The 15,185-nt window shown below is 55.0% G+C and overlaps 1 protein-coding gene across 4 annotated transcripts in view; it reads left to right on the forward strand.

The window, feature by feature from the left end:
• Positions 1-15,185, forward strand: part of Slc66a2 (solute carrier family 66 member 2) — a 30,186-nt gene that overhangs the window by 12,240 nt on the left and 2,761 nt on the right. The window contains exons 4-5 of one of the 4 annotated variants that reach the window (XM_026381128.2): positions 668-721; positions 10,308-10,524. The exons of 1 other annotated variant lie outside the window; for it this stretch is intronic. In XM_026381128.2, coding sequence (XP_026236913.1) covers positions 668-721; positions 10,308-10,524 — 271 coding nt within the window. The remainder of the gene's footprint in view (positions 1-667; positions 722-10,307; positions 10,525-15,185) is intronic. 2 more of the 4 variants (XM_026381130.2, XM_026381129.2) reach the window with 2 other exon arrangements.

Below are 15,185 nucleotides of genomic sequence, written 5' to 3' on the forward strand. Positions count from 1 at the left end.
TTTAAGGTGTCGTTCACCATGGTGGGGCAGGAGCTCAGCTCCTAACACCCTCTGTCCAGCTGCTTCCCTCCAGGACCACATGAGGCTTTGCTGAGCTTGTCTGGCATCCTGGCCATGGAGGGCAGTGCAGCAGGAGGATTGACCATGACTGACCTTGGGAGCCCCGGCTATCTCTGTACTGTGGCCTGTCTCTTTTATGTCGAGTCAGCTGTCCTTTGGTGGTGGACAGGTTACTGCATGTGTCCCAAAGCTATGCTATCAAGGAGCCTGTGGGTGCAGCTGGCACACTGCTGGCCGGGGACTGGGTGGAGTTGGCCCTGTGGCTGCCCCTGGGGCACCATGGAAGCTCCATGCTGCCTGATTTTAGAGACAGTGACAAGGGGGCGATGGAGTCTCTGTTCACTTCCTTAGGATAATGGGAAAGGGTAGGCTTGGAGAATGGTTTAGAAAGTGAATTTCCAAAGCACAGAAATGGAATTCTTACAGTCCTTCTGTTCCAGTGTGTGTGTGTGTGTGTGTGTGTGTGTTCAAGAAATACACAAAGGGCTGGGAACCGCAGTCTGCAGTGTTAAAACCAGTCTGTTTTTGTCTTTCTCTTTCTTTCTTTCCTTCCTTCCTTCTTTCCTCCCTTCCCTCCATCTTTGTTCTTCCCTCTTTTTGAATGAAGCTGGAGACAGCAGGGATGAAGAGCCCAAAGCCCCGCCCAGGCGGTCCTATCTGGGTATGTACGCTGCATGAGGATGCCCCCATGTGCGTCCCTGTCACTTCTCAGCTTTGTCTGCCAGTTCTTCCTCTGTGCTTCCTCCCACGGTGCATGCTGTGTCTCCTGAGCTAACAAACCCCTGGCTCTGCTGTCCCAAGCATGAACCCTTCTTCCTTAGAAGCCCATCTATTTTCTGAATGGGGAGGAGGAGATGGAGGGAGGGAGGAAGAAGGTGGAAAGAAGGAAGGAAGGTAAGGAAGGAGGGAATGAGGGAAAGGAAAGAAGGAGAGAAGGATGGAAGGAAGGAAGGAGGGAGGGAAAGCAGGAGGATGGAAGGTGGGAAGGAAGGAAAGGAAGGAAGGAGAGATGATGGAAGGAAGGAAGGAGGGAGGGAGGAAGAGGCCAGTGTCTCCTTCTTTCCATCCAGCACCCTTCACTGCTGCTTGGTGGAACTGAGTCTTACATAACCTTGTGTTGTGCGGCTTTGCTGACGTCTGCTCACCCTAGCTGATCTTCAGTGGATTGCTTAGGATTCGCTGTGATCCTGTCATCTGTGAACACAGACTGCATCTTTTTTCCTGATTTGGCTATTTTTCATTTCCTGCTGGACTGCTTGGCTGGACCTGGTATGAGTGGACACCCCATCCTGCTCTGGGGCTTGTGAGGCCTTCGTTCTTCTAGAGTGGTGTTAAAGGTTTGCAGGTGCTTGGCTGAAACTGTGGAGTGGCCACGTGGCCTTGGCTTTTCCTCTGATGATGTGGAGACCATTGGCTGACTTTGTGTGCTGAGCCACTCTTAAATTCCTGGTGGTGTGTTAAATGCTTCTGTGTGTTGCCAGGTGCTGTTTGCTCTAGGTGGGAGGGTATCTTGTGTCCATGTCATAAAGATGTGAGAGTGCAGTTTTGTGGCTAAGACTTGGGACTCAGGGTAATAATGACTATAGGACGTGAGTTGGGAGGAGTTCCCTCTATTCTGTTCCTTACATGAGTTTGAGAAGGATTTGCATCGAGTAGTCATCTGGGCATCGGGGTTTCTCCCGGGAAGATCTGAATGATGAACTCGCACTCTGATACATGCAGGCCTGCTTTGTTTCTTCCTGCAGCAATGACAGTTGCTTGTCTGTGCCAGTATCTGTCCATTCCCTTGGTTTCCCCACTGTAGGAGTGCTGCTCCCCTGCGGGATTCTGTCCATTCCCCAGGTCTCTCCTGGTGGAGATTCATATGAGTGATTTTAGCGAGTGATTTCAGTGATTCCCATTTCCTTACAGATTTCTCCTGTGACCTGTGTGTTTATGAGCATCTGCAACTTCCACCTGTTTGTGAATTTCCTGAGTTTCTTTTGGACGTTGCCTTCATTCTGTGGCATTTGTAGACCATCCTGTGCTGCCATGCGCTGTCGGGTCTCTTCTGGAGAGCAGTCCAGGCTGGCTTGGGAGGGTGTGCTCGGCCAGGTGCAGGCTCGGGTCTCTTTGTGGTTCTTCACCTAAGTGTTACGGAGCTGATACAAAGTCTCCAGCTGTTTGAGTTGTCTTCCTTCCTTTCCCTTGTGGTTTTCCTGGTGTGTTCTGGGGTGTGCTGGTGGGGTGTGCTTGGTAGGTGCTGTGTCTCCATGGAGAATGACCCTGTCTCTAGTAGTGCTTTTGTTTCAAGCCTACTCTGGTATTAGTGGAGCCATGGGTCTGTGTTTGCTATTTGAGTCGTGTATCTTTTTCTGTTCTTTTACAAGTTTTTGTATCTGAATCTAAAGGGCATCCTCTGTAGACAGCACATAGGTCTTTAGGAAGTTTATTTTGGCATTCTGATTGCTTATTTGACTCACACACACAGGTTGATGTTTGAATTCATGTCTGCAGTTTTCCTTCTGCCTTTGAAGTGCCTGGGTGTTTGCAGTTTCTTTTGTAACATTTTAATTCTCATGTAACATTTTAATTCCTTTAGTGATTTTTAGCTACATGTGAGAGTTACTTTCTTGGTAGTTGCTCTGAGGATTGCAGTATGCATTTTAAATCTCCAGAATCTGCTTCATAGCCCAGACTAATTTTAATGAGATACAAAAACTTTGCTCCTGTGCAGTTCCTCCCTCTGTGGGAGATGAGGCTACACATTGTGTCCAGGTAGGTCACACACCTAATGGTGCAGTGTTCTGACTGCTGCTTTATGTGGCTGCACGTCCTCAGACATGGAGGTATGAGGGAAGAGAGAGAGCAATTGTTGGTCTTCTGTGTCAGCCCTAGTTGCTCTGCCTCTTCCTGGTCCTCACTGTTAGAGTGACTGTCTCAGTCATCTTTCCAGAACACTCCAGCTGCCCACCTTGGGTGCTGGTGTCGAGGACCTCATGTGTCTGCAAATCACAAGTTCAGGTTCTTTTCTACAGCTGCTCTTGAGCCGTGGGAGGAAAGCAGTAGCCTGTGCTTGTCTTTGGGGCAACCTGTGGAATTACCTTCTGGCAGGATTGTGGGTGCTGGCTCTCACTGTGTGCTTCATAGGCTTTCCTTCCCTGCAGGTAGGTCTGTTGACAACAGACAGTCCCCTCCCTGTCCTCTGGGGATTTTGTTCTCTTCATTCTCTGGTTTTATCTTGCCCTCCTTTAAGCACAGGGGTTTTGCAGTGCAGACCGTGGTTGATGATGCCTTCTTTCTGGTGCCCTGCCAGCTGCCTGGGCACTGCTGCTGCTGCTGCTGCTGCGAAGCCTGTGGTGACTCTCATTGGTGCCCTCTCAGGGACTCCACTTCCCTGTTCTGTTTTCAGGACCCTGGGTTTTTACTGAGTGTCAGCATTGAGACCGAAGTGTGGGTGTGGCTGTCTGGGTCTGTCGGGGTGTGCAGGCTAGTGTTCTCTCCTTGGCTGCTCCTCTCCTCCCAGCAGCATGCCTGTCGTATGTGCAGGACTGCCACTCTTCCTCTGTCTCATGCTTTGGGCTATGTCATCTTCAGTGATCTGTCTTTTTTTTTTTTTTAATATTTTAGTTAGACACAATATCATTTTTTTTTTGAGAGAGAGAGAGAGAGAGAGAGAATGTTCTTTTTAATATTTATTTTTCAGTTTTTGGCGGACACAACAACTTTGTTTTGTATGTGGTGCTGAGGATCGAGCCCGGACCGCGTGCATGCCAGGCGAGCGCGCTACCGCTGAGCCCCATCCCCAGCCCCACAATATCATTTTTATTTTATTTATTTATTTTTATGTGGTGCTGTGGTTCGAACCCAGGGCCCCACACATGCTAGGCGAGTGCTCCACCTCTGAGCCACAGCTGCAGCCCCCAGTGATCTGTCTTTAAGGTCATGCTCTTGCACCAGCTCCGCCTGCTGCCTGGTGCTGGCCGAGAGCCTCTGGGTGTGCTTCACCTGGATTCCCACTGGTTCTCCTCACCCTTTCTACCCCTTTATTGATGCTGTTGTTGGGTGCCATCACCGAGTGCCCTTTAACTCTTCACGTTGCTGCAGTCTCCTTGGGTTCTGTGCACATCTGCCGAGACTGTCTTGAGGCTTTTTTTTTTTTTTCCTGCAGAGTCCAATGCCTCCCCCAAGGCTGTGGGTCCTGCTTTGCTGCTGCTCTCTGCCCTCTGTGCAGGCTACCTTTTCCTGTTCCTTTGGGTATCTCTATTTTGGATTGTTGCAGATGGACACTTTAGGTAGACATTGGGGCAGTTGTGGACACTGACCCGGGCCGGGGAGATTGCTGGCTGTCCTCTGGTTGGGGGATGGGCCTCTGAGTCCTCCTGTAGGTCTGCTGTGTGCATGGGCTCCCCAGGGGCGCTGCACTCCTCCTACTGCAGCCATTGCAAGGTTGATTTGGGTGGTAACTGGGCAGGTGCTGCTGTGCTTCAGGCTAGTCTTTGAGGATTGCTCTGTCCTGGGAGGGCTCTTTCTGGCTGTGCCTCTCCTGGTCTGTGTGGTAAACTGAGCTGGTTCTAGGGCCTCCTTTCTCTTGCTTGCCATGCAGACCCTCCTGGTTCCCAGGCTACCCTGCTCTTGGGGCAGAATCTTACACCCCTGCTGTGGAGCTGGCCAGGGCAGTGGTGAGTTCCTGAGATGACCCCTACCCTCAGAACACCTGGGGGCCCTCTGGTCTTTTTGGCCTGCACATCCTGGTATGAACCCTATGAGCAAGTCAAGGCCAGGATGGGTGCTCAGTTTTTCTGCCCTGTGAGCGGGGCTGAGAGGCAGTAGCAGAAGGGCTGCTGCTGCTCTTGGCAGCCATTGCCCTGTGCAGGTGATGGGGTAGAGGGAGCCTGCTATCTTGGCTGGACACCTGGAGTGGTGCTTTGGTACACGGGCATGGGGTGGGGCGCACGTCAAAGCCCAAGGCACACAGCTCTTCCCTCTGCCGCAGTCTGGCTGGGCATAAAATGACCGAGCCACCACAAAAGCCTTGTAGATTCAAACAGCAATTCTTTATTCCCGAACTCTCACTGGCACTCTACACGCACGTTCTGGGGAAAATACGCCCTCCACAGGGCTCTGCGTACCAAATACTCTCAATGGGAACTCAAGGAGCAGGCGCCTGAGGCAGCAGGATACGCCCTCTTCCCAGCAGGATCCTCCCTAAACCCGGATCCACCCTAAACCCGGATCTGCCCTAATCCCTGAGCAAGGTCATTTTTCAAGACAAAACTCTCAAACATTCATGCCATGTCACTGCAGATGACCTGGTGTAAGGGTCCGGCGAACGTCGGAGGAAGTGACCACCAAGAGACCAACTCATGCAACAGCAAAAGGGGTTTATTGCAGATCCAGCGCGCTGGGGCTCAGTGCCCACTCGAGAAGGGAGAACGGCCCAGAGCCCCGAGCAGGGGTTGAGCCGTGCTTAAGTACACTTTTTTAGGGAGTGCAGGGACTTTACATACATCACAGTCTCCTTTAACAAATCACCATACACCGCGGGAAAATCAAACGACAATTCTCAAACATGATTAGTACATTCATTGGCGGGAACAGGTTGGCGGGAGTGATAGGTCAGTCCTAAGGAGGGGATACATTCAAACTGATTGGTTTGGGCCCTGAATGCCTACGTGCCAAATTGCACAGGGTCCAGGTTATTTAACAACTAAATGGTCAGCACCGGGCATTGTCTTAACTGCCTCAGGAATTTCAGGTTCTGTGTGCAGTTCAGAAACTTTACAATACCTAGTCCTTTACATTTTAACTCAGGCTTTGCAGCTTAGAAACTTTACCCTTTCACTGGGTCCAAGGCCAGCCCATTTCCACAATGGAGAGTCCTCCCTCTAAGCAACATGGGGTAGGCTGACCAGGAAATTGCCATGCATCATTCCCACTTGGCTATGGCTCTCAGCATCCCACCACCATTTAGAAGGTTCTCTGGGGAACGTCTGCATGTGCTGATGTCCAGAGACCTCCTGTGTGGCTGCCTGTCGCACTTAGCAGCCGTGGTGTGTGTGCTGTTCTGGTGGTGCCCACTAGACTGCTATCTTTAACCTGAAACCCTGGGAGCCAGAATTAGGAAGGAGTCTCAGCCAGGTCAGAGACACGCTAGCCTTCTGGTCCACTGTGGCAGCAGGGATGATCTTAGCAGCTTGAGGTTCTGTGGTGGTTTGTGTTGGGCAGCTTGGGCACCATTCCAAGTTCTGCGGTAGAAGTGGGCAGCCCCAAGGCCTGGCTGGCCTCCTGGGGTCATTTCTGCTGCACGACAGCATGCTGCTCAGGCAGCACTGCTCAGACTGTGGCCCATCGGCTGGGATGGCACCAGCTGGCTCTGCAGGGCAAAGGTGCCAGGACGGGACAGGGTGGGGACAAGGAGAAAGAGGGAAAGGCTCCTGAAGTGAGAGGCCACAGAAGGCACCAGATCACTGCAGCCTGAGAGGGGTCTCCTCTTTCGGTCCCTGGCTCTTCCTCACAGTGACGTGCAGCCTCAGTGGCAGTCTTCAGAGGCCCTCTCATTTGTGCAGCTGTAGATTGGGGCTAGCACGCGGCTTGGCAGTTGCCATGTCCTGTCTGACCTGGGGCCTGAAAGCTCTTGGTCCTGGGTCTTCTCTGGAGCCGCCATGGTGGTTCAACATGGGCAGTGCCAGCCCCTGGTCACTTGGAGTCCATCACTGGGAATGGCAAGTCTACATCTCTGTCCTTCCCATGTCTGCTGCAGGAGAGGCTGGTGCTGGCTCGGGATCATGGACACAGGAGGCCAGCAGGCCATTTCTGCCCCTTTTGCAGCAGGTCCTGCTGCTGTCTGCATTGGACTCTCTGGCTATACTTGACCTGGCACTGTCCCATGCAAGGCTCAGGCCCCACATCCCTCAAAGTCCCTCCAGGTGAGGCCTCTGTGCCCGAGCCCTGTACCACCCATGCTTGGGCCAAGTCCACCATTCTCACTGGGCTGTGGCCGCAGGGGCCTAAGTGGTGGCTGTGGGCAGAGCTGACCCTACAGCTCTGTCCCTGCTCAGCTGGAGTCAAAGGGAGACACCGTGGGGCAGCTGGAGCAAGGCCATGTGCCTGTCTGACCAGGTGGGGAAGCAAGGGGAGCTCTTTGATGGGTTTCTCCCTGAGAACTGGTTTTTATTTTAAAACTATTGAAATAGGTTAACATGGTAATACCCCCCCCCTTTTTTTTAACTATTTGAAAATAATTATTTCCTAAGCACAGGGAAATTCCTGTTGACCTCTGTCAGGAGACCTGGTGTCTCAGGAGAGGGCCCGTCAGAGCACCCTGTATTTTTCAAAAATAATTTTTAGTTATAGATGGAGGCAATGTCTGTATTTTGTTTATTTATTTTTATGTGGTGCTGAGGATGGAAAACCAGTGCCTCACATGTGCAAGGCAAGCACTCTGCCACTGAGCCACGACCCCAGCCCGCCCCATGTATTCTTGTCTCCTGGCAGGCCAGGACCCTGGTCAGCTCCTGCCTTTTCTAACTTTGGCTCATTGGGCTTGAGAAGACTGCTGTGTGGTGGGTCCCTGGAGGGTGTCCTTCATGGGTCTCCCCTAGTTGGGGAGCTCTCTTCACATCTGGTCCTCAGGCTGGGTGGGGGCCCGCCCATCTGGGCAGGCTGCTGGCTTCCCCCGGGGCTGTGTTGACTCTGGCTTCTGGCCTGGGGCCTCAGATGACCTGCAGAGGCCACGCAGCACTTCCCTGTGGAGCGTGGAACAACCCAGCTGTCATGGAGGTCACTCACAGACTTTAGGAGTTTCTATCAGCGAATTAAAAAAGTTAGAAGAAACCAGATGGAGGGGGAGGGGGAGGCAGGAGGAAGCTTGAGCCTAGGTGTTTGAGGCCAGCTGGGGAAGCAGTGACTTCGGATGGGGACAGGGTGGCAAAGGAAAGAAAGGAGGTGAGAAGAGATCAGGAAGGGTGTGGGGGCAGGCCTGGCTTCTGTGTGGGATCAGCTGGACAGGATCAAGCTCCCACCCCTTCCCCGCTGGGTCTCAGGAGCAGGTGTGCCGCCTCCAGGTGCCACGTGCTATTGGACCCTGGGACCAGAGGGAACTGCTCCTTCAGAGCTGTCTGGAAAGGGTCTTGGGTTTGGAAACACGGAGTGTTCCTGTGGTTCCTGGTTGCCTTGCCCTCCCTACTGCCCCTTCAGAAAGCAATTTGGGGGCTGGCAGGGTCTAGGTAGGAAGCCCGCTTGGCCCCTATTCAGTTCTGCTCTGACTGGAGTGAGGCTGCGAGATCTCCTCTGCAGAGCTCTGTCCTCTTGCTGTGTTGTCTGTCACCAGCTAGCGGCTGAGAGAATCACGCACCTGATTGCTCCTGGTTGGTTTAAAGATACTAAAGGAGGAGGGGATGCTCTTGCGCCAGGCTGCCAGCCAGAAGGCAGGCTGTTATGGTCCATTGCCAGCAGGGTCTGGGACACTGTGACAGGTGGCTTCGGGGTTACTGGGATGTAGCCTGGTGGCTGCATGATGTTTTCTCCTTAGAGTGTCCTGCAGCTCCTCCTCAGTGAGGTGTAGGGAGTGTCCCCACAGCTGCCCCAGGTAGTCTTGCTCAGTGCTGTGCTCAGCGGGATGGAGCTGGCTGTCAGGTCTCTCTGTGGCTCAGTGGAGAGTTTCTCTCCCCATGCATCCCAGGATTCAGGTATTGAGAGAGTTGCAGTGTGTGTGTGGGGGACTCTTGCTGTCTCAAATCCACTGCATATAGATATAGATAGGGTCATGCAGTGCTAGGAGGGATGTGGGTTACTGTGTCTGGCCAGGGCCCCCTGTGTGCTGCAGGGTTTGGGTGCTTTGGAAATGGAAAGGAACATGTGCTTGTTCAGAGGGACACTGCTGGCCAGGTGAAGCTGCTGTGGTCATGCTGTTCAGCAGGATGCCCTGCCCTGAGCCAGCTCCATCTTCCCCAGCAGCCCGCCTGCAGGGTGTGTATGTGGGGGGGGTGCACTTCATGCTGGGGCCTGGTACCGGTCGCCTCGTGCCAGATAGCCCCTTAGATGGCACCAGCCTCCCGGCTTCGGGGCGCCTGTGGGATGGGGGTTGGGAGCTCTGGCAGGACCCCTTCTCCAGAGCCTCCATGCCTGGAGCGCGGGATCCGCTGCGCACACAGCCCCAAGTGGTGCGGCAGCCAGGCTGTACGCGCGGGTCCCTCCACTCTTTCCAGTGGCTTTTGGCCTCTGAACACCGCGCCGCTGCCCTGCAGCAGGGGCTGAGGGGAGAACCCCTCATCCTGTCCTCCACTAGCTGCTCCCAGGGCCATGAGGAGGCCTCTGCCCGACGTGGCCTGGACCCGCCGCACGAGGGCGCCCGTCGACCGCCGCAGGACTGCCGCCGACTCTGGTTGCCCGTTGGAAAATTGCGCTGTCACGCTGTTAGGTGTCACTGCTGGTGCCTGGCCCCAGGGCCCAGCTGCAGGCGACCACTTGTGAGGGTCGGATTCCTGCCTGGACCTGGGTCCTGACTGCTCCCCACGGTTGAGAGGCAGGGTCTCTGCCTCTCTCTTCTTTGAGTGGGCAGATGCAGTCTTCCATTTAGAGAACTACCTGCCAGTTGCAGACCTGCAGAGCTGTGGGCTGTGGGGATACCTGCAGGACTGCCCACCCAGCCCTCTGGGTCCCACAGGACGCCCTGTGCAGAGGCAGGAGGGGTGGGGAACACCAAGGCCCTCTGTAGCTGGTCAGAGCTGCTCTGCAGGGACCAGCAACCTCCTCCCCCTTTAGACTGTGATGTTCATGATTTAAGAAAATGGATAGGTCCCTACCCTGAGCCTGGGAAGGCTGTGCCCTGTGGAGGTGGAGGCCCACCCTAGCTGGCCTCTGTTCAGGTGCCCCTGTTCAGGGGAGTGTGGGAATGCTGGGGGAGGTAGGAGTGGCCCCAGCCCCCACCCACGTTGGTGTGTCCCTCCTGTGTGCCCAGGGTGGGCCTGGGGACCTACCTGCCTGCCTAAAGCCGATTCCTACAAGCCTCCTGTGCCAGGAGCCACCCAGGAGGTGCAGGTGCATCCTGAACATGGCCAAGGCTCCACCAGGAGTAGCTTCCTCAGGAGCACCTGTAGTCTGCCTTTCCCCACAGAAACCCTGACCTGCTCAGGTACCTGTCCCCAGCCTGTCACCTGGTTCCTGTTCCCCTGCGGACTTGGACCTGGCCGGCTCAGCTCCCGTCTCCTTCCTTACTTGCCCCGTCCTGCTCACCTGGCTGAGTAGCTCTCTCCCTCTTGCCCTAGATTTTGACCCACACCACTTCTGGCGTTGGAGCAGCTTCGGGGACTATGTGCAGTGTGTCCTGGCCTTCACTGGTGTGGCGGGCTATGTCACCTACCTGTCCATCGATTCGGCCCTGTTTGTGGAGACGCTGGGCTTCCTTGCAGTGCTGACCGAGGCCATGCTGGGCGTGCCACAGCTGTACCGCAACTACTGCCACCGCTCCACAGAGGGCATGAGGTAGGGGCACGTGCGGAGTGTCTGTGGCACCGTGAGCTGCAGATGGGCATGGGGGGCATTGAACACAGGGGTCTTGGCTGTTCTGAGCAGGTATTTCAGGTGGCAGGGCTGGGGGAAGTGACCGTCTGTCAGGGGAAGAAGAACTCTCCTAGGCTGTGGAGAGCTGGAGTGGCAGGTGCCAATGGCACAGGATGGGCAGGACAGACCCTGCCCACAGAGCAAGCAGGTAGTCAGGGCAGATGACCCTCAGTGGCGCGTTGCCTCCTGCTGTGATCTCCAGGCGGAGGTGAAGGATCTGTTGTCAGACAGGGCTAGACTGAGGATGCTGCCTGCACCTGGCAGGACAAGCCCCATGTGACCGACAGACCCCAGGTGATGATGGCATGGGGCGGGTACCTGGCGAGCTCCGGCAATCCCCCCCGTGTTCACTGGAGGCTCTGGAACAAAGCAGTTTGTCGGAAACACATCACCTGGTGGGGAGGGGCGAGGACGCAGCTTGCTGAGTAGCTCAGCACCTGGTCTTCCCGGAGGACCCCGCCCCAGGCCTTCTTTGGAGACCCTGCCCACTCCTCACTGAAGACGCCCCAGTCCCCACTCTGGCTCAGGTATTTCTCACCATCAGATCTATTTTATTTCTGAGAAAACAGAATTGGTGGAAGGGGAACCAAGTGGATCTTCCCTGGATGTGCCGGGCGTGTCTCAGGGCTCTTGGAAGTTCCCTTCTCAGAGCTGGAGTTCCAGGTTTAAGGAGTGGCCCAGGCTGGGATGGTGGTGCGGCTTGGTGCACAGATGGAGGGGCGGCCTGGTGGGGGGTGCAGGTGTGCTCAGGCCTGAGGGGTGTTAGTGCAGATCTGGGCTCTGGCCTGCTGCAAAGTTTTGGAGGGGCCAGGTTGGCCCATGTGACCACCGCGAATCCAGACTGCTGGGGTAGCTGGAGCCACAGGTTGGCCGGGAGGCTTCCTCACCGTGGGGCTGGGACCATGAGGACCCAAGGCTCTGGTCAGGGGTGATGCCACCCCCAGGAGCCAGATGGGAGGAAGGAGGCGTGCAGAGTGGGTGTGCCCACTCTGGGTATACACATGGGGCTCATGGCAAGTGGCTGTGGGGTTGGGTCTGGGCTCACTTCTCAGGGGGCCTCATCTGTGTGTTCCGGGCTGCATCTCCTGGGATCGTGTGAAGGCAGCACTCAGCGAAGGATGATAGCAGCCATGTGTGGAGGGTGGGAGGCCCCAGGTTGCCCCTGCACCCTGTGGAGGGTCTCATGGAGTGATCTCCCTGCCAGGAGCATGCTGGACTGGATCTGGGCACTGCCCAGTGAGGTTCACTCAGAGGGCTGCTCCCCTGGCCAGTGTTCGACTCCCTGGAGGAAGGTCTTTGTCCTGTGTGGGCCATGTGGGCTGCCTTGGGGCTGCCTTAGCAAGTGCAGACGGTGGAATCCCTCCCCAAGTCCAAGTTTGCAGAGACCAGCTGTCAGGATCACAGCCCAGGCCCCCAAGGTCAGCTCTTCCTGTGCCTCTGACCTGGAAGGGGAGTCCCCAGTTCTTACACTGTCCATCTCCTAGGCCAGCTTCAGCAGGCACTGAAGGGACACAGACACTCAGCCTGTGCTGGGCCACTTCAGCAGATGAGGGTGGGCACCTGGACACAGGACCTGTGGTCAGATGGGGGCATGTTCTTTCCTTGACCCAGGAATGCAGAGATCATGGTTGCTGCTGCTCAGATGTGTTGTCCACCTTGGTGGCTGAGGTCTTATGTCACCCAAGAGTCAATTCTGGTGGCTTTTCCTCTGAATCCAAAATGGTCCTGAGCCCCGCGTTGGGTGCCAGGGAGCTCCCCGTTTCGGCAGAGGGACGCAGGTGTGGCACTGGAGAGGGCAGTGCGCGGAGGCTCCTCCGAGGCAGGACACGAGTCCTTTGCTTGCACAGGCCCTAGCTCCCTTGGGCTCTGGTGCAGCAGTGCTGGAAGCCTCCTGTGGTCCTCAGCTTCACACCCCTCCCACTGTGTGGTCTCCTGGGGTCTCTGTGTGGGCCACACCCAGTCCAGGTTGGGCCTGGCGTCCATGCCCTGTGGCCCGTCCTGGGTTCTGTTGGTTCCTGGATGTGCTCAGACATGTCCTCTCTGTGCACCCCGGACACTCATTGGATTGCCTGCCCAGAAGCCTCAGGTTCCTGTGCACCCTGCCCTGCTCCACACGGGGCGATGTGGAGGAACTCCTGAATGTGAGCTAGAGAGCAGACACTCCCAGCCTCGGGCCACCAAGATGTGTTTGAATGTGCACCTGTGATCACTTCTGGATACACAGACTGCTTGGTGGCCAGCAGCGAGGCAGTGTAGACTTTGGCCTACTTTTCTTTCTTTCTTTCTTTCTTTCTTTCTTTCTTTCTTTCTTTCTTTCTTTCTTTCTTTCTTTCTTTCTTTTTTAATATTTATTTTTTAGTTGTAGGTGGACACAATTTCTTTATTTCATTTTCATGTGGTGGTGAGGTTTGAACCCAGTGCCTCATGTATGCTAGGCGAGCGCTCTACCTCTGAGCCACAACCCCAGCCCTGGCCTCCTTTTCTGAGGGCCTCCTAGCACCACTGCTGTGGCCTAGGGAAATGTGGAGGCCCCTGGGACCACATCACAACCTCTGCCTCAAGTCCACCTGAAGATCACCAGGATAGGGCTGGGGATCACTCTATCAGTTGATAGAGTGCTTGCCTTGCATGCACAAGTCCCTGGGTTCCATCCCCAGCACCACCATTACAACAAAAACAGCAACAACAAAAAAACAAAGATCACCAGGATGCTTAAGGATGACTTTGAATTCATGTTTGAACCGACTAATTTGGGCATCCTCAAGTGAGCAGCCTTGTAGCAGGTCTTCTAGAAGTTCCTGCCTCGTGGGAATGCATGTGTCCACATGGGTGTGCACACATGGCCACACGCTGGCACACAGCGTGCACCTAGACTCACACGTTTATGATGTGTGTGTACACATGTACCCTCATGTGAATACATGCACAAAGGCACCCATACCACATGTGTGCAGAGAGGAATGCACATGCAGGAGTGCGTCTGGAGACATGGTCTTACCCACATGCACACACAGACTTGTACATACTTTGTATATCATGGAGCAACTGCTAGAGTTTTTTTGAATAATGTTTTTCCTTTTGAAAAATATGAAGATATTGTGGGTTCAGTGCCAATTATAGGAAATGATGAGCCTTTGAAAAGACGTTACTAATTAGTGCAGCAACCTGAAAGGCAGATTCTGTGGGGATATTATTTGCATTCGTCTTCCTCCAGTTTTTATGAGATTTGAAGACTGTTCCCTAACAAGTAATTATTGGAGTGGGAGTGGGATTTTGTAAGAGATAAGAGGGGGCTGAGCATTCCAAGACCTTCAACAGAGGAACGGGTTATTATTGAAGAATGGAAAGGGCTGTGTGGGGAAGGCATCCAGGCATTCGAGCGCAGAGCCTGGAGGTAGAGATGGTGCAGGCTGGAGGGAGGTGCAGGTGCCCATTGCAGGGCCACAGTTAGTGACCATGGAGGCTATGTGAGGAGAAGGAGACCAGAGGCAGCAGGTGCAGGTCACCCTCCACGGCCATGCTGTTCATCTGGCCACTCTGCCGAATCCAGCAGGACTCTGGGCTCTCGCCATTGAGCTGCAGGCACCCAGAAGCTGGATTCTGTGTCTGATCTCACATGGGCCTCGTCTTGGTCTCCTGAGCAGACCACTTGGATCTGCAGCCTTTGGGGAAGTAGAACATTTCCCCCTAGACCACCTCTACCTCATCCTCAGACCTCCGCCTAGCTCTTGGTGACAGCTGTGAGTGGAAGGTGCTCTGCAGGGCCCTTGACGACCCCTCACACAAAGCCCGTGGCCGCCATCTGACCAGGGGCTGGGACACTTTAGAGCTGGCCTGTGCCATAATCCAGTGCACCTCAGTGGCCTCAGCAGAGCACTGTGTCCAAGGATTAGGTACTGTCCTCAGGCGGCAGCTGGTCTGTCCGCCCCAGCTGGCCCCACCAGCCACGCCGGTCTCCTGACAGTGGCTCTGGAGCTGTGCCGTTGCCCGGCATGGTCCAGTGCCGGCTCCTCTCAGGCGGCAATCTTCAGGGTCCTCGGAGGCCTAGGTGTGTCGGTGCCATTGCCGTCTATGCTGTGACATCTCTCTGTGCAGACGCCACATGCGGCTTAAGCACACTCCAGTTCACAGGCACCCGGTGCTCAGCCACCCAGGCTCTTTGGAACAAAGTTGTCCTGAACATCCGTGTGCAGGTTTTCCTGTGGACTCATGTTTTCCCCTCTGGGGCAGACAGGTGGGCCTGTGAGGGCTGGATCACGTGGCGACTGAGGGCTGAGGGAACTGCCAACCTGTCTCTCTGGTGGCTGCACCACCTCATGTCCCTGCCACCCTGTGAGGTGAGGTCCTCGTGCCCCTCCAGCCTTGTCTGTGCCTCTGGCCACCGTGGCAGGCATGTGGGGTGTGTCGCTGCGGCTTCAGTTTGCATTTCCATGGTGGCCCTGACGTGGAACGTCTCTTCAAGTGCATGGGTGCTTCCTTTCTGGAGAGTGTCTACTTGGCTCTCTGCGTTTTGTAAGTTGGTCATGTGGTGGTTTTTATTACTGAATTGTAAGAGTATATATTCCAGATAGTCAACCTCATCA

The sequence above is a fragment of the Urocitellus parryii genome, chromosome 13 (genome assembly GCF_045843805.1).
Source record: "Urocitellus parryii isolate mUroPar1 chromosome 13, mUroPar1.hap1, whole genome shotgun sequence".
NCBI classification, from domain to species: domain Eukaryota; kingdom Metazoa; phylum Chordata; class Mammalia; order Rodentia; family Sciuridae; genus Urocitellus; species Urocitellus parryii.